Raw genomic sequence first — 18603 nt, forward strand, 5'->3', positions numbered from 1 at the left:
ATTTGAGTGTAATCGAACCTTTTTTATTATGAAAATTCTGCTGAACATGGCAATGGTACTCAACAAAACATAGAGAATGGTAAATACCACTCAAAACATCAGCTATGTAACATAGTTCACAGTGTGTGGCAAACTATAAAAACTATAAAAATAAAGCCTATTAACTACTCCTCTTATCAATATGTATTTCAGAAAAGTCTTTTCAGTTTTATTTAAAAGGAAAGGAAATCCTAATGAATCATCTCCACATATAAACTGACCAGATTAAGAACACCCTGTAGCAGAATAATGCAAGCAATGACTTTTCCAATAAAAATCTATCAGAATAAAAATATGCATTTCTGAGAGCCTGGCTGGAAATCCTTCCTGGGTGGCCTGAAAAGAAGTCAGGTAGGAAGCAGAAAAATTCCAAGATTTTCCTGCAAGTCAAAAAAACCATGGGTGGTACTTGTAAAACGTACCTTGACACAAGGGCTCTATGCAAGACTTTTATCTATTATGTCCTTTAAAGTTTGTTAACAATTGCTTTTCTTTCCAGCTTGGAAGGGCTTATCTAAATCATCATCAGTTAGCTCCACCTATCATCAACAGGGCTCAAAACTCTCTCTCTCTCTCTCATTAAGCTCGTTAGCATAACAATCACCTTTCACACAAAATACCTGTGATTCTCCCTCTCAACCCCCTCCTCCAATTACACTTCTGAATATAACCAAGTATCAGAAACACCTCAAGCATAAATAAAGGCATCCAACATGGTTTAAGTGGAAACTAACTTCATGGTCCTAGAGATTAATATTGTACACTGAAACAGTCCTCTTACGTTCAAAATTGTTAAATTAACTTCCCCCCTGCCCCCTTCATATATGACCAGTGTTGTTTATAGTCCATCAGACATAGCTTGTTGCCCTTACATTAAATGCACTAATTTCCTAGATTAAATGCACTAATTCCTAAAAAGAATTTAGCTTTAACTGACTGAGCTCTATGCTAGCTTTTCAATAATCTCATTGGTTCTGTTCTTGCTGCCATGCATACAAACAGATTTTTTGATGTTTAAAAGCTCTGCAATTTTTCAGTTCTACCCTTTGACTCTGATCAATTTTTCTGTCAATTGCTTATAAATACTTTTTGTTCCTAACACGTTTCTTTTTAGGTGCTGCTTTATCAAGTAGGACTTTGGGAGTACTGGAATGTTCTTTCTCTTCTCTTAAAATCCAAGGGCTTGACAATTTTCCATTGATTTCAACAAAACAATCCCAAGCTTCTTGGACATTCTGTTTCTTACATTATTCAGTATATCTGACTTCAGACATTCTCGACTGCTTTTTTAAAATACAAAAAGCTTCTTTATGCTAGTAGTCCTCACATATCCTGTGAAAGAACCAGAACAGTTTAGATAACTGTACTGAAAGAAATCATAAACAATGGTGCTGACATCCTAAGAAAAATGGACAAATGCAGCAGACAGAAGATGCTATTGTTTGAATATGGTTTTGCAGTGGCTGCTCAGAACTAAGCAGGTCAGAGTACCTATTACTTTCCAGTGAAAAAATACTGGGCTAGTATGAGAAGCTGCAAACTGTTAGAATTAATTCATGTCCCATCTAGTGTCAAAGGAGTTTATTCTGAGAAGGTTTAGCTTACATTTGTTGTGCTACCATTTTTTGGCAAGTTGCAGTTTGGCTTCTCTACTAGAAAAAAAATCTTACGCATAGGGGCGTTACCCAGTGTGGTATTTGGGCAGGAAACAACAATCAAGCCATGGAACACACCTCCATTTCTCAAATGCGATATTCTCACTTCATCTTTTGTTCTACTTGGTAGAAGAGGGAAATAGATTAAAAGCTAAGATTACAACTCAGAGTTCCTAGATGGACATATAAAGTTACAAAAACCACCATGTACAACTTAAGGTCAAGATTTAGAGAAACAGAAAGCCTTACCCCCTCAATTAAAGGAAATGCACACTAAACCAGCTTAACAAAGTTGCAGCCTTCCCTCTTAATTGTTCAAAACACACCCGTCCACCAGCTTCTACAATTGCATCAAATGCAACAAACGATGTCTGTTTTGACTATTCAGCAATCTATACAGGAGTCCTGACCAAAATGTCTTGGCTTAATTTAAAATGCAGCAGAACATAATTTTATTTTCAAACCACAGATCAGTATTAAAATGGAAACTTCTGAGCTATAATTATACTCCTCATATTTTTATAAAACATACAGGAGGAAATCACAAGAAATATTTGATAACAGAAAGGTAAGTTTCAGAAATTCTCTTACTCTTCTACCTTAACAGATTTAGCATAGAGTTCCTCTTTTATTTTTTAAATGAAAGGTAGGTAGAGAAACAGAAACCAATTCATGCTATTCACTTTAGCTCTCTAATGCTAGCTTGCCTATAAGGAACTTTAAACCTCTTCTTGATCACTAAGGTAAAGCAATTAAAACTTAACTGATGCATGAATGGCTATGTTAAATACTTCTGCATCTTCACACATTTCCAAATCCAATTTAAAGACCTATTTCAAAGTTTGCTACTTCATAAATGTAAGAAAACTAATACAATTTGAAGTAATGGAACCTTTTATAAGCTTTATTCCTATTAAACACAGAGCGCAATAAAAAGGTGGTTACTCATTAAGAATATTAATTCCACTAATCTATGTATACACCTCCAGTATAGATGTATTAACTGCACTATTCTCAATTTTAACAAGAAATTTTAAAACAAAGCTGGTCTTTCTACTAGAACGTCTTCAAATTTTTAAGACACAATGTACTAGCATTTGTTTCTTGGTTTTGCTTCCTGTCAGACCCAGGTCCTGTAGTAGTTGTACTTTAAGATCTCATTTTAATATAATAATAATCTCAAATCAGGATATTGTTCTTGTGAACTACTGATGTATGATGCTTTCAACAGTAATCTAAAAAACTAATCAGGTTCTATTATTCTTCATCTGTCTGGATTAAAATTATAACGGAATTAAAAGTGAACTACGCTTTTCATTATAAAACATTCTTGCTTAAACTATCAAACTACTTTGGGATTGGTCTTTTTATGAATGTCAAAATTTTTTTTCAGAAATTCTGTTTTTTTTTAGATACCCATAAAACCACTAGCCACCTCCATTCCCACAGAAAGAAACACGTATAGATGGTTAGATGCATCTTTTCATATTTTATACGGGTTTTTCAAAAAACGTATTTTACCTTACTAGAGGCAGAACTTCTAGATTTTCCAGTTTCAGAGTCACTTTTAGAGTCTGATTCTGACTTGGAGTCTGAAGAACTTTCTTCTGATGAAGTGGACTCTGTATGAGAGGAACTGGATGTGCTTCTCTTTTTGGAGATCCTCTTTGCTTTCTTTGTAATATCCTCTGAATCACTACATATTGGAAAAAAAATTTGAGACACATGTAAAAACCACTAAAGAAATCTGCTTAGACAATACCCTACATTAACATTTCCAAGTTTTATTAAATTAAAGTCAGTAATTCTTCATGATAAAAAACGCAGCTAAGATGGCAGAAGTAGTGTTTTACCCTTATTTAAGGGTACACAAAATTGTTCTATCGCATTACACAATAAATCATCACATATAATCTAAACCAGTGAAACAGCCAAACAAAAATGTGAAGATATTAAATATTAAAAGTATTATTTGTGTGCATCCAGCTTGTTATATTTCAGGAAGAAGTGCTGGCATCCTTTTATATAAAAAACCTTTCAGATTATTCCACCTATGACTTAACAGAATCTTGATGTGTTATAAGATGGTTTTGAAAGGTAATATTACCTAAAAAAACCCCAAACAAACAATGCATTGAATTTATTCCTTTGTTAATTATTCTAAATCAAACCACCTAAAAATAAGACCTATAATACCTACAAATATTTCAATCCATTAAAGAGTTTATACAAAAGAGCTATTACATTCTGACACCTTTGGTCATACTGAGTACCTTACAGCTAATGGACTTCAGAGACACTGCCAATTAGTAGACTACCCTTTTGTCTTGGGGGGGGGAGGGGGGGAACTACTACCTAGAAATATTGCAGAAAATGAAAACTGTTTTCTCATAGTTATCATGGAGCAGATAAATTAGTATTGCATATAGAAAAAACCCTATCTGTTGTTGGATCTGTAGGCAACCATTTTATACTTCCAAATCAGGTGTTTCGCACACTACCTGATTCAGCTTCCTCCCCAAGACAATAAATTGGTTAGTAAAGTGCTTGAAGGATAACAAGGTCAACAATAATTAAACAAATCCAGACCACTCAACTACTAAGAGTCCCTTTGGACTCAAATTAAGTTGTTACGCATTTTTGCTTAGCTTTAGGAGCAGTACAAAATAATGTACTATGCTGCATTACTCTTTGAGATAGCAATGTTTCTAGAAGGGAAAAATGCAAAGAATTGAAAAATCTAATGTGACAGAAAGGAAAATAGTTAGGGCAATGCCTTCCTCCTCCCATGAACTTCCCAGGACTGAATTGCCTAAATAAATTTAATCAAAATTATTAAAAATCCATATTAGCATGTAAGCCATGTTAACATGCCTACTCATGTAACTGAAGTTGAAATCAACCCCCAAAATTTTAGTCAAAAGCATTATTTTCTGAAAGTGGCAAACTTCAAGCTTGCAAAGCTAAAAATTAAACAAGAATACACTTCACCAGAACAGTCTAACATAGCATATCTGATTGTTAAAATAATGGTGGAAAAATAGGTACTATCAAAATTACATTTCTATATTACAACATTTAAAAATCTGTTTGAAGTCAATGAGCTAAACATAAAAATTCACTAGGCATACTGTTTAAAGTTTCTTCTTCATGATGTCTAACATAGGTACTGACAAAATTATCTAATTTCCTTCATTGCCATTGAACAGAAACTGTAGTTGCATCAATAAATAAGTTACTGGGAACCCATTATGTAAATGAAGTAAGTTGTTTTTCAACAATTTATCTTTAGCTTATCTTTAAAACTAGATTTGAAGATTAAAAATGTTACTTTATTGTACACCAGCCAGTTTTGATGGGTAATCACTGTTTACCTTACTGCTTAAAATTTCAGATGTTATTCTAATGAAAAGAATTTACTGGTAACTAGCTTTTTAACTTTGTGATGATGAAAAGCCTGTATTAATTTAACCTACAGATTTCATTTGTTCTGAACAGGAAAAACAATATAAATCACTTTTAAAATCATTAAATCCTGACTTAAATTAATAAAGTCATAATTAGGGCATTATGCTGTGTTTGTTATGGAAGTGGCAAGGCGAGCTGCTTTAATTACTGTCTGTAATAAAAGGAGCAGAGTGCGTACTGCGCCCCAATCAGCGCTGTCAGCCACGACTGAGCTGAGCTGCAAACTCATCAAGTGAGCTGGCAGCAGACTACAGAGTAAAGGGCGATCATGTCTGCAGAGGCCACTTGCTGACAGTAGTGGAAGAAACAGATTCATACAATCCAAGGTATTAGCCCCAATTACTCAAAATTTTAATGATACTTTAATACATGATAATGCTGTTGATAATGGGCAATCTTAAAAAGCGCTAACACTTAAATATCTTATGACCGTTTCCCTTCACAGTCCTTGCCTCTAATATTTGGATCATAATCTTTTTAATATAACATTATTTAGAAAAATCAATTGTCTTCGTTACATAATGGCAAAGTGTTGAAGGACTTAATTTTAGCTCTCAGCAAAATTGCTGCAAAAGGTAATTAAGTGTTTCACACAACTGTTTGATCACTTATTTAGCCTCCCAAGGTTACATCAATTTTCAAAAAGCCACCCAAGATTTTACTGAAGTCAGAAATGAATTCCAAACATAAAAGTAGTCTGACTGATGAAAATATGAACCCAGTTCATACACTGAATATTACTGACATACACTGAAACAGGAGACACCACTCCTTGGCCAATAAATCCCCAAAAAGCCTAAGGCTTAGCAGACTGTTTACAGGAAGAGTGCTTTAACAGCTAGTATGACAAAAAATTAAAACCATATAAATCTATACCTACCTTTGAGCAGCAGCTCTAGATGTTTTCTTTGCAGTACTTTCTTTGCTGTCTGATTCACTGTCACTTGATTCTTCACTGGGAGAGGAACTCCCGCTACTTTCATCACTGCTACCTTCCTCCTTATCTTCATTCTCACTTTCACTGCCAGACTCACTCTCTGAAATGAAACCAACTCTGTATTTTTCTCTTAAATATCTTACATAATTAGTATTTTAGGAATCCAAGTTTGGTTTAAGTAAAACAATGTTTTAGTATTTTAAGATCCAATTGCAAGCTTTAGCATTACTTACCCTGTGTCAAAAGCAGGCAAGAGAATCACTTTCCCCTAACATTTACAAAATTTTTGTTGGTTAAAGACCTGACCTCTTCACCCTACGGTATTATACTTTATCAAATTAGAAAGCCCAATAATAAATTAATTGCATGTAGATTCTTCAGAATTACATAACCCTATCAGGAGTTGGAGATGACCTCAAATTCTCCAATCTATACATTCACTTAACTGCAAGATTACCTTTTCAACCAATTGCTTAATTAGATAATCTGTTCTTGGATACTGATAGTGATGACGAATGTATCACTGATTTAAACAAATTATTCTTCCTCTAATTAATCATATAATTACCAAATATTCAAGTATCTGAAGTGAGTATATTCTCTTCCTGCTTCAGAGATCATTAATTTTAAGCATTTCTGCATATTTCCTCAGTTTAGGAATGAGAGAGAAGAAACTCCACACTCAGATTTTAAGGTGCCCTCCTTCCATTCAGCTAGATGCTGATAATTCTTTTAAGTCTCTAATGCTAAACATTTCTGTGTCTGAAGTCTGGGCCTGGGAGAATGATGTTCTTCATTACATGTGAACTATATTAACATCTACTGAAACGAGTGTCTTGGGGAACTGTGTATCTGGCATTAAGTGGGAGACTGGTCAAAAGAACCTTTGCTCACTGAACTTGATAGACAGCTGTCAGTTCTCTTCTCCATCATCACCCCCATTATAATAAATAGAAAGTGTTATGTAGAACTTGAGAGCAATATTATAACACAATTTACTGAATAAACCCCATGAAAGACTACAGAGTTAAACAAGTTTGGCCATTTATGAACACAGCAGCACATGCTATCAAAACAGTACTTCATCAGCAATAAATTCCAAAAAACATTCAAGACTTATGGTTCGCAACAACCAAGCACGTGGGCACTCTTCCCACAAAGTTAGGTGCCTTCAGTTTGAATTGGAGTTACAAACTCTCACTACTCTTACTAGACTCAAAGCAGGATGAAAATAGCATGCCAGCTTTTTAAACTGGGAAACAAAGTAAAATCTAATTTAATAAACACACAAGACGTATCTTTAAAATTGGCAGTTATTGCACAGCTATAGTGAATGTAAAATTTTCCCCCCGAATTCCTGATTTTATACATAGCTCTGGCTTTTTTTTGAATTTTTTTTTCTGATTCTTTTTATGTAGTGGCTAGTTCTGAAGATACAGTTCTCCAGGCAGCAGAGATGAAAGTTGCTTTCCAAACACCTACCTGATGCACTGGTACTGGCAGACTCATCTTCCTCCTCCTCTGACTCAGAGTAGAACTTTTCAGTAGGTTTCTCTTTCTTTGTCTTTCTTATAATCCCAGTCCATTCCTTTGCCTGTAAATAAATTTCAACTTAAGTTTACTTTTACAAACAGCAATACAAAAATATACACACAACATGGCAAAGAAAAACACTTGAAATAGTATTAAGCAGTTTCTAAATAAATCCTCTAAGCAAGTCAGGAGAAACTATTGAACTTTTCTTACTTTACACAATTAGGTGAACTAAAAAGTTTTGTACATACCTATAAAACGTGAGATATGTCTATTAGAGAGTCTAGAAAAAGATTTACTAAGGCAGATTAAAAGCATCAGTAACCATAAATAAATTTCTATGCCTAAAGAACCTGAAGTCTGTGAGTTTTACCTCTAGATCCAGCTGAGTTTAGCCTATGACTAGAATGAAGGGTAAATATGGCTAGTCATCACCTTTATCATCCCAAGTTATAAGGGAAAACCAGATGTGGACCCAGCAGGCATCAGAAGTTCCAGCGGCCACACAGGAATTACATTTAACTTCCTTTGCAATTCTCCAAATAAAAGTAATTCTCAACACCAAGAGAACAGCAAAACATGACAATACTTTGGTCAGATATTTTTGTTTCCATATTCCCCTAGACTACCAGAGAAGCAGAATTAAAACTCAGGCCAGGAGAAAAAAGAAACAGGCAGACAACCATATGAGAGTGATACAGGTCTGCCTCAGTGACTGCTCTCATCGGGAGTAAGATTAACTTTTAAAAGAGCTCTAACAGTGACCTGCAATGGTGTATGGCTCTAGAGACATACTGGCTTCCCTCTTAAACACCAAAGGCTGCTAAAGCTTTGTAATGTTCCACCCAGCAACGGGTATTTTAAAAAGCCAGTATTCTTTTGGATAGAAATGACAATTTAATTGTGGATTACAGCTTAACAACTCAGCTTCACTCACATACATTGTGTAGGCACATGCAGTCTTACAGGAACCACAAAATGAGTGACAATGAGACAGTCTCCAAAGAAAATTCTTGCAAAAAGACACAGGGAAAGGATTTTCACATTTGTTTTGAGGTTTAAATGGTTGGAGGGGGATGTTTTCTTTCATGTTGTAGATGGATGTTACTCCATTTGATCAATTTCCTGCAGCACTTTCTGGTTTTATGCACAAAGGCACCTCCACACATTCTTTCATGTCAACCCTATCATTTATAATCCCCCACTTGAGCTGATTGCCTTCAGATTCTCCCCATAAAAGCTTTCAGTAGTTTGTACACAAATACCTCTTTTCCTGAAATGTATATAAGAAGGTAGATGAGTAATATCAAAGTACCAAGAAGAAATGCTTGTTCTACCACATTGCTGTTCACTGGCTTCTGCAAGTCATACCTGTTTTTTAGAATTTTCTCTACCCATTCTATGCCTAACATCTTATATGCAAATTAATTAATGTGTGGTTTACTGTAAGAGTTGGCTCCTGACAAGGACCACGTACTTTTCTGGGCATACCTGTTACAATGACATACCTCCGGGAGCACTATCAGCACACTATATTCCACTACATTTATATTTCTATTACTGTTCAACAGCTTTCACTGACATTTAGTAGGACTTTGGTACTTGCAACATAAATCACAACTCTGGTACCAGAACATGACTTTGGCTCAGAGTTTACAATCCAGTTACAAAAAACTATTGGCAGTGGAACACCAGCCCTGTAATGTCAACAAATGACTGGTGCACTAATAGATGACATTTTCCTATTATAAGCTTTCCTAATGCTCTCCAGATGATCTGAGATGTAAATCCTGGTCTCTTCCAAACTTTACACTTTGAAATATACATAGTTTCCCCCCTTGCCCCTGCCTTTTGTTTAGATTACCTATTTTTTTCTGTTTAGACCTGGATTTGTACATGAACAAACCTTCACTCACCTCCTACTTTGGTAGTCCACCTACACTCATCAGTAACATCAATTAACATACTGCAACACAGAGAATATAAGATGTATGAAATCAAAAGTGAGATGGAGGGGGGAAAAAAGCCCATTTAATCCAGGAGTGAAGCAGAAGTGACCTACAGTTGATCCACTTCTCTCACTGAAAAGAGCAAGCATCGGGCAGGTTTCCAAATGTTCCATTTCCAAGCTAAAAGAAGCAACATGGATGTTCACATGCATCAGCGTTTTTCAGTACAGCATACAGAGAGTATTTAAATACTTGTATTTTGGGCTAATACTCTATACTGATGAGTGCCTTCAGCAAAGTTACTTTTAATGATGCTGACATACCGACTCAGCTACATCAACATTTCGGACGGAGGGGTCAGGCGCCACCTCTGGCCAGTCAGACAGCTCCAGGTAACCAGTGGCTCGGCTGTTCAGCGTGTGAGACAAGGTGCCAAGCTGGAAATGATCCCGATCTATTAAAAAAACGTGGTGGTGGTGGGGCGGTTAGGGAGGGGGGAAATACGCAAACACCATGAGCTCTACCACAAAGAACCATCTTAATCAGGGCTAAAGGTAATTGCCATTATATTACCTCAAATGTCATGGAATAAATATAAACTAGGAAGCTCTTCATAGGTCAAAAAACTGATTTCAGTCCATAGATTACAATAATCTCCCCCATAATGGTCAATAAAAAAGCTAATCAGTCAGTGTGTTTAGAGGTGTTGCTCTGAAATGTAGCTTCTCTAAAAATTACTTTACTGTGAATATTAAGAATGACAGCACAGTTAAACAATCCATATACATGTCTTGGCACAAACACATCCAGAATTTTAATAGTTTTTCTTCAAAATGGAGCTCCTTTTAGAGCTTCAAAACTGGGGCTAAGTAAGTACAAAAATGAAAATCACAAATCATCACAATAACAGAGCATTTTTAATTAAGAAACCTGATAACCTTTTAATTTGAGAAGGCAGACAATGGTTCTTACTTGTAAAAAGATGGAGAAAACATGAAGGGAAAATTATGAGTTTGGAGAAAAATAATGAAAACCTAATCTATTGAGATTCAATTTATTTCAGATTCATAAAACATTTGCAATGCTCACATTAACAATCTTCTATTAAAGTCCAGATTAAAGACTAGAGCTATTTTCCTAAATTGAGGAACAGTTTTCCTCAAAAGACACACCTTCTGTTATTTAAATCAAATTTTAAATCCACATGAATAGAAATAGATCAGTTTGTCAAGGTTTATCAGAGAAATGCACCGTGTTTGCACCATGCAAACCTCACTTGCTGAAAAGCAAGTAAGCAGAGCGAGTACCCTTGCATATTAATCATTTGTATTTGCTAAGTGACACAATTTGTGAACATATTCGAAATAGAATAGACTGCCACATTCCTTTACACAATGAACATTTACCAAATGATTTTGGCAGTTATACCTTTAAAAGGAGACTCAAGCAATGGGGCAGGTTTCTGTGCCAGAAATATTTTTTTGGCATATTTGCTTAAAGCTCCACTCTTCTCATTCGGAACAATAAGCTGCCTAATAAATCTTGTACGGTCTCTGATGTCGTAGCTTTGATCATACTTGCTGAGATTTAATACGTACTGGGTAAGCAATTTTGTCTGTGGAAAAAAACAGGACAAGAACAGAATACAAGTTATTTATGATTATTGATAACTCTGGATAAACATATTTAAAGAGGTAATAAAAATGAATGGTTATGTCAAACAAATGTTGTTCCACAGGGAATATGCATTTCTAAAGCTGCAAATGGAATTCTGAAGCCAAAGCACATGTCCTCTTCTGTATTGGGGAGGTGAATGCTGAGTACTGAGAAGCAGCCATGTGCTAGATTATTAAACTGCTGAAGTGGAAAGAAAGGCATCATTAAAAAAATAATCATATATGGCAAACCCGCTGAAGGGTCTACGTGAGGATAATGAATGTGGAAATACAACTAAAAACATGGCACTCAAAACTTAATCGGAAAAATATGCAGGACATCAAAACATCAGAGGGTATTAGGGGGCTGGCAAACTGCTTCTGCTGAGGTGTGTTTTATGAAGAGATACTGTCCCTGGCATAAGCAGTGTCTGCACTCTGACTGCACTCAGTTACTTTATCCTGAATTATGACCCATTAAAGCAGACACATGAATCACTGAACTGGATTACTGCAAATTATTTGCAGTGCATTTAGCTGTTACTTTTTCATAAAAGCAAGCTGCTGATGCCCTCTAAAAACCAGGATAAAAGACTTCTTCCATTTTTTTCTTGAAGCTTAAAGCCTCCAGTAATACCGGTCATTTATTTATTTATGTAAGAGAGCAACTTATATTATCACAGCTTTTTACAGCATAACAGGACTTCCTAATTTGATGCCTGAGAATATTAACATGTATTAAACAATTTTAATAATGCAGTTAAATTTTTAAAACTAAAATAATATAAAAATTAGGGACACTTTCCCTGTATTTTAGAAATAACGTAGTGTAGCCAGAACAATAGCACTGAAGAGACTTGTATCCATTAGATACGTTTGAAAGAAGTATGCTACTTTCTTTATATACAAGCAAACAGGAAAAAGAGCAAAATAATATACCATAAGGAAGTAAATTTTTATTATTTCAACTCAGAATGGATGGACAACACAGGGTTAAAGATGTATTGTCAAGGAGGATTCATTTTTCCTATACAAAGAAAAAACCTTGCATAGATATCTTGTTTATCATGCTATTGTTAGAACAATAACAGTTTCAATCGTGAATAGAAGAATATGTAAAAAAAAAAAGTCAATTTTGTTATGTGCAATTTGCTAAGAAAAGTTCAGTTTAATAATTTCCAGCTTGAGACTGCAAGTTAAAGTTTTTTCTAGAGAGGTAAAAATACTTTTTCGGAATATTGATTAACTCCTGTAAGTGAAACACATAGTAAACAGAAAATGGGTTTAATTTTAACCACATGCAATCCAATGTATGCAAGCATTTCACAAAATACCCCGTGGTACCAAAGATTTGAAGAAATTAGTCATATTACATTAGAATAGTAATAAAAGCATAGTTAAAAAACTCCTTCAGTGAAACATTTTTAATTTCTTTTTTCTCTCTGATACTCAAGGATGGTTCTGCGAAAAGATATTTTTTTCCTCCAAAGTACTGTCTTTGCTCTGGGAAAGGTAAAAGTTTCCCCTATGCGTTTCACAGCTTATTGGCAGCTATTTCTATGTCAGGGTATAACATTTTAAACAACTGCATCAGACAGAACAAACGTAATCTGCATTCATGCAGGACTTCTGCTGTTCAATCTAAATGGAATTGGAAGGGAGGGTTCCCAGGTAGCATGAATTAAACTAAGTGAGGGATACCTCCTGCAGCCTTGGCCATCACTTCTCCTCTGTAAAACAAAACAAGACTCCTTGCTGTCATGGCAGAAAGCTCAGCAGAACGGATCATAAAACGGAGTGGTCTTTGCTTGTGAATTGCTATAGGGATGGGAAATGTTGAGAGGTTTGCTGTCATGGTGGGCACTTTTTCAGTAAGCGTTGATGGAATCACATAAAGAGTTGATCCTAAAGGACTGCATTTTCTTTAATGGGATCACTTTCTCTATGATCCTTTCCCTTTTTCTCCCCCCTTTCCTCTCCCCTAAAATATCTTTTCCACGTTGTTCAATACAGATAAAGACACAACAAATTTATATGGAAGAATATATACAAGCATCATGTGTAATATAATTTTCATGAAAACAGCAAGAAAACACTATTGTTTTTTCCTGTCTTAGGCCAACGCAACCAAACAAGTAGTAAAGCTTTTCTACATGGAGGTAGCTAATAGAAACAATTAATTTTAATTAAAAACAAAAAATAAACTAATGAATACACATCAGTTTTTCCAACAAAGGAATATCTGTAAGAAGCTGGAAATTACTTGAGCAAGCACGCTAATTTGGTGAAATATGACAGTATCTGCACACCATGACTGCTTCACAGAACAGTAAGACAAAGTATACTGATACAAGATACAATACATTTATGTTTGTATTACATTTATGTATGTCAACATTGCCTGTTATCTGGACATGCTCATTATATAGGCATATCATCACCTCTTTTATCCCCACACTGTTAGAATCTATTACTATTTTTTGTACATTTGGGTTTGGCTAATATGAAAAGTATACTTCAAGTCATCCTTCAGCAATATTTCTAGAATTTTCTAGTGACAATAGTTCTATTTAAGAATTTACTGCCTATCCTATATTAGCAGCAATTAACCTTTTGGTAGATCGCCACTTGAAAAATTTTATAATACAAGTATCACCAACAGATGAGGCTCTACAATCAGAGAGAAACAGCTCTCTCTCCACTCTTCGATATCATTAGCTTGCAGTAACTGCATTATAGACTCTCCTGTCGGACCTCAATTTAGACAGCTATCTAGCACATTCACAATGATTTTTGTCTTTAAGTGATGAAAAAAGGAAGCAAGTTGACCAAACAACATAGACAACGAGAGGAAAACCTGTTCTTATTGCATTTATTCAGATAGCATTGAGCCTGAAACTCTTCCTTAAACTATAAACAGCCTTTGAAAATTCATGGGTCGATCACAGGATTTAAAGGATTTTGGAAACTCTTATAAAAAATGCTAAATCTTAATAAGCACTCCTGAGAATGTGTTGCATTAATTGTTTGAACATATGCCTAAAGAAATTATCAGCAAATAAAAGAATAGATTTACAGAAAGCAAAAAAAACCTCCAAAGTGTTATTTCCTCCAGAAATTTGTGCTTTTCTCCAAACAAGACTTAACAGATTATTTTAACCTGCCTTTCCTTCACCTGGGGAAAGAGCTCATTTCATCTGGTTGGTTGGTATTGAGTCTCTCTTGGCTGTCCTACCACTCTTTTTCAATAAAGTGACATTGTATCTTTGAGATTTTCACAACTCCATTGACTTTGGATGAAACTCAAAGGACTGAAAAAAGTATTAGGTGGGGGGGTAAGACATGGGGATGAGGAGAGATGGACAGACTGACAACTGAGCAGTCAAGTGTAAAAGATTTGCCTTCAAGTTTGAAAAGTTAGACTGAAAAGCAGCTGGACTTTTTAGGAACCTAAGTCATTCCAGAAATAAATGTTTTAATACCGAGTAAGTAAAGAAGAGTTACTCCTGGGAATAAGGATCCAGATATAAGAAGAGTGTTGCCAGGTCCTAAAGGCAAAACCATCTCATTCTAGGTTGAAAGGAGCTTTGAATCAAGCCAAGTCATCAACCTACTCTGTTGGAATTCTGTATACGAATAGCTTGAACACTTGAGAAGACAACTTATTTTTCCACAACCTAAAACTAAAAGAGGAAAACACCCTTTGATGAAACTAATAATTTAGGAGGAATCTCAGGAGACAGTTTCTTCTGCTTTATCATCATTACCATATTTGAATAAAGGGTTATGCAACACTTACAATGACAGTTTAAAACGTATGAAGATGTGAAACTGGAAAAAGAGCATCACAGAATCATCAGCTCCCTGTAGGCAATGGATTTTTGGCCAAACACGGTGTGGAAAAATTAGTGTAAAATTACAAAAACTATATGGAAAATTAGTAAATTATTATGTAATGGGCCAAAAGGAGACAGTCTGGATAATCAAACCAATCTTTCCTTAGATCACTTAGCATTTTCATTAAGATGAGCACTGACAGAAAGAAATCAGCTAAGGACAAGCATTCACTCTTATCTGAATGCATGGCAAGACAGTTCATATCCCACATGCTCTACAGAATAAAGTCTCAGACCAAGTCTGCAGTTGCATATAGCTATCAAAGAATGAGAAGACACCACAACTGCAGAGGTACAAGATTCTGTGCTGTCCAAGCGGTTGTAAAACAAAGACATCTAGCAGCCCACGACAGTGTATAAATCTCAGACAGTATATTTCTTCTACATTTGGGAAAAAAAAAAAAAAAAACCAACTTTGATTTTACAACCTTTTACAGTAATACTTGGAATTAAGAGTGAAAAATTAGTGTCAAAATGATTCCACAGCCAGTGAGTGATGAAGTTCACAGTGTTGTCATTGAGAAGAACGAGGCAGCTGGCACCTCTCATAGCTATTGTTTTCAGCTGCCTGCAGATCTACGTTCACCTTTTTGTACCATCTGACATTTTTAGATTATCTTTATTACTGTAGAAGATCAAAACCCACCCTCTCCACAAGGTAAAGTGAAATAGTATGAAATACAGAAAAAGGGAAAACAGTTACTATTTTTAAGATAAGCACTGATGGAAAGACATAATGAGGCCTTTTGCCTGCAGCTCCTTTTAGATACTCTGAACAAAAAGTGAGCAGCTTCTTGTTCAAACTGACAGTAGTCCCTTGAAAATGCTAGTCTTAGATCCAGAGAACATTAAATCACATCTCAAAAATTTCCTCTCTGGTATTAGCGCTACAATTTACAAATCTTTCCTACTTAATTAAAAAAAATCCACAATTGCCCCAAGAAAGGGAAAAAAAGAGTGATCCCATCACTACATTCATCTTTACAATCCAGCACATACTCGAAGACTCTGGTTAGATTTAGTCTGTTAGATTTCTTGAAAACTGATCTTCAGTTGTTCTTTGTAGAATGATATGGACCAGTTTTGGTTACTTATATAACAAAACTCACCAATGATCTATACAGACTGTACAAAACCTAGCATGATTCTAAATATGTATGCTTCTGAGTTTAAGCTTACCTGCTTTGAGTTTGTTAAATAGAGTTTTGCACCCAAATTTAAGATCTGCAACTTCACAAGGTCGTCTTCATTAGTGAAACTCTTGGCTGTCTTTCTCAAAACATCAGGTGCGATCTTTGGAACCCGTTCACAGTACTCGCCGATGAGCCAAAGAATGCTGGCTCTGGCTACTGGAACCTGAAAAACATTGTGCACTCTAAGTTAACACATTCACAAAGACTACTTGTGTACTTGTACGTCTCTGTTCAGTAACAAGTTAAACAAAATATTGTTTAAAGACAATTTCCATACAAGAAATACAGACCCAAATTAAACACTGTTCAATATGGCCACTGTGGTAGACTGAATATTCATACAAATGTAGATACAAATCCTGCCCCAAATCCCATGCACTATGAGTTGACAATACGAACAGAGCAGAAATGGAAACAGAGGCACACAGAGATGACGTATTCGTGTTCACAGTACAAGCTGGTGGCAGCCAGGAAGAGAATCCAAGCCTTTGAGGTGTGGTTGGGAATTCTTGGCACCAAGTTATGTTAAACATCATGCTGAAACAAAATAGTGCTATTTTGCAAATATATTCAAATGGAAATGGTTTCCAACACTACAGCTTCCTCAAATCCTGCCTGTCTACTTTAAAAGCAAAAGAACTTCTTTAGGACTATTGTTATATTCATTTTTATTTAAAATTTTATTACAGTAAGACTCACATTTTTGCAAACATTCAAGGCCAGAGAAACTTCACACAGGTCTTACTGCTTTGGAGCTACTTGACTGTTTCACTGAAGTCACTGGCAGTAGCGAGCAGTTTTTAGATGAACTCCCAGCATACGGCACTGACATCAAAAGCACAGTACTGTCACAGATAGAAGGGAAGCAAAATGGAAAAGCACAAGAGGAAACAGAAGCTCATGCTCCACACAGAATTTAGCTATTAGTAGTTAGGTGTTAAATGAAATAATATACACACATTCTTCTCAAACATGAGCTAGCCTCTATTACCTGGTGGTCAAATTAAAAATTGCACCCATGTTACATACTTCCCTGAAAACAGTATTCCTCTTCCTTGAGAGGAAGGAAGAAAGTAGGTGGTAAGAAAATTCTAGGCAGAAGCATGTTGTGCATAGCATCTACAGACTGTGGTGCTGTCACGTTCTGTACAAACTCTTGTTCAACAGATGTTGAAATATTAGGGGAAAAAAAAAAATCTAACTGTGCTATCCTATCAAATGACTGACTGTAGTTTAGAAAAAAGGAAAGCTTCCAACTGTAACTGCAATTTCAGCTAATTTTGCTGCTTTTTCTAAAAAAGTAAAGAAACATCTGCACTAACACTTTCCATTACTCCCTACAGTAATCTTTTAATAGGCTTACACTTAAGCCAGAGTGAGTTCTGCCTTAGGTAAGATTGCTGGAGAAACAAGCTTTAGAAATTCAGCATTGTGGGTCTCAAAGCACTAATTCTTAGCATCTTTTATACATTTTATTTATTTATATAAAAATATATTTATTATTTACATTCTGATTACTTTTCCAGCATATTATTATATTATTCCAGCATGTTATTCATATATGAGTATCTATTTCTCAGAATTGCAATAGGAACCAACTATTAAGTATCCTATGCTGTATACACATAAAATTTGAAATTACTGATTTCCAATTACATTCATAAAAGGTAACAAATGCAAGTAAACTACCAAGGTTCAGGATAGCAATTCCCAAGCTATGGTTCACAGACCCTAATAAACGTCCCACTAAGCCATACTAAAGAAACACTAATTATGTTCACAAGAATTTTTAATGATTGTGAATGTTTTACTGCTCCAAAAGTTTGGGAACAGCTTTGAATAAAGCCAACCTGTTAATACCCACCTCTATACTTCCCATTGTTGCAAATACACATGCCAACAAAAACATGAACAGGCATGTCATGGCGAAAACAGAGGACTGCAACCAGATAATGGAAAAACAGAATACACGAGTCCAAGAACAACAACAACAAATCCCCTCAAGAGTTAAATGCCAATTCTAAACGTGGAGAATATATTTAAGGTAGCGGTAACAAAGTACTGAGAATGATATAATACCGTGATTTAACATATATAAATGTACGTAAATACTAATTGAGATACAGATGATTTTTTTTGTGAACTGACGAAAAAATTAAATGGTCTTGGAACTCATAGTGTGAGAGAGGGGAACAAACTACGGAACAACTGCTACATATAAAAACTTTAAGTGCAGTCAAAATATGTTCGCCTGCGAAATTGTAAGACTGATGCCATT

At 35.3% G+C, this 18603-nt stretch overlaps 1 protein-coding gene across 5 annotated transcripts in view; it reads right to left on the reverse strand.

The window, feature by feature from the left end:
• AP3B1 (adaptor related protein complex 3 subunit beta 1) overlaps positions 1-18603 on the reverse strand; it is a 160904-nt gene that overhangs the window by 58165 nt on the left and 84136 nt on the right. For all 5 annotated transcript variants that reach the window (XM_035892818.1, XM_035892823.1, XM_035892822.1 and 2 more), the window contains 6 exons: positions 16312-16488; positions 11010-11196; positions 9905-10035; positions 7582-7693; positions 6043-6199; positions 3216-3390 (listed from right to left, as the gene is read on the reverse strand). In XM_035892818.1, coding sequence (XP_035748711.1) covers positions 3216-3390; positions 6043-6199; positions 7582-7693; positions 9905-10035; positions 11010-11196; positions 16312-16488 — 939 coding nt within the window. The remainder of the gene's footprint in view (positions 1-3215; positions 3391-6042; positions 6200-7581; positions 7694-9904; positions 10036-11009; positions 11197-16311; positions 16489-18603) is intronic.

Source organism: Egretta garzetta, unplaced genomic scaffold, assembly GCF_000687185.1.
Source record: "Egretta garzetta isolate BGI_Z169 unplaced genomic scaffold, ASM68718v1 scaffold424, whole genome shotgun sequence".
NCBI classification, from domain to species: domain Eukaryota; kingdom Metazoa; phylum Chordata; class Aves; order Pelecaniformes; family Ardeidae; genus Egretta; species Egretta garzetta.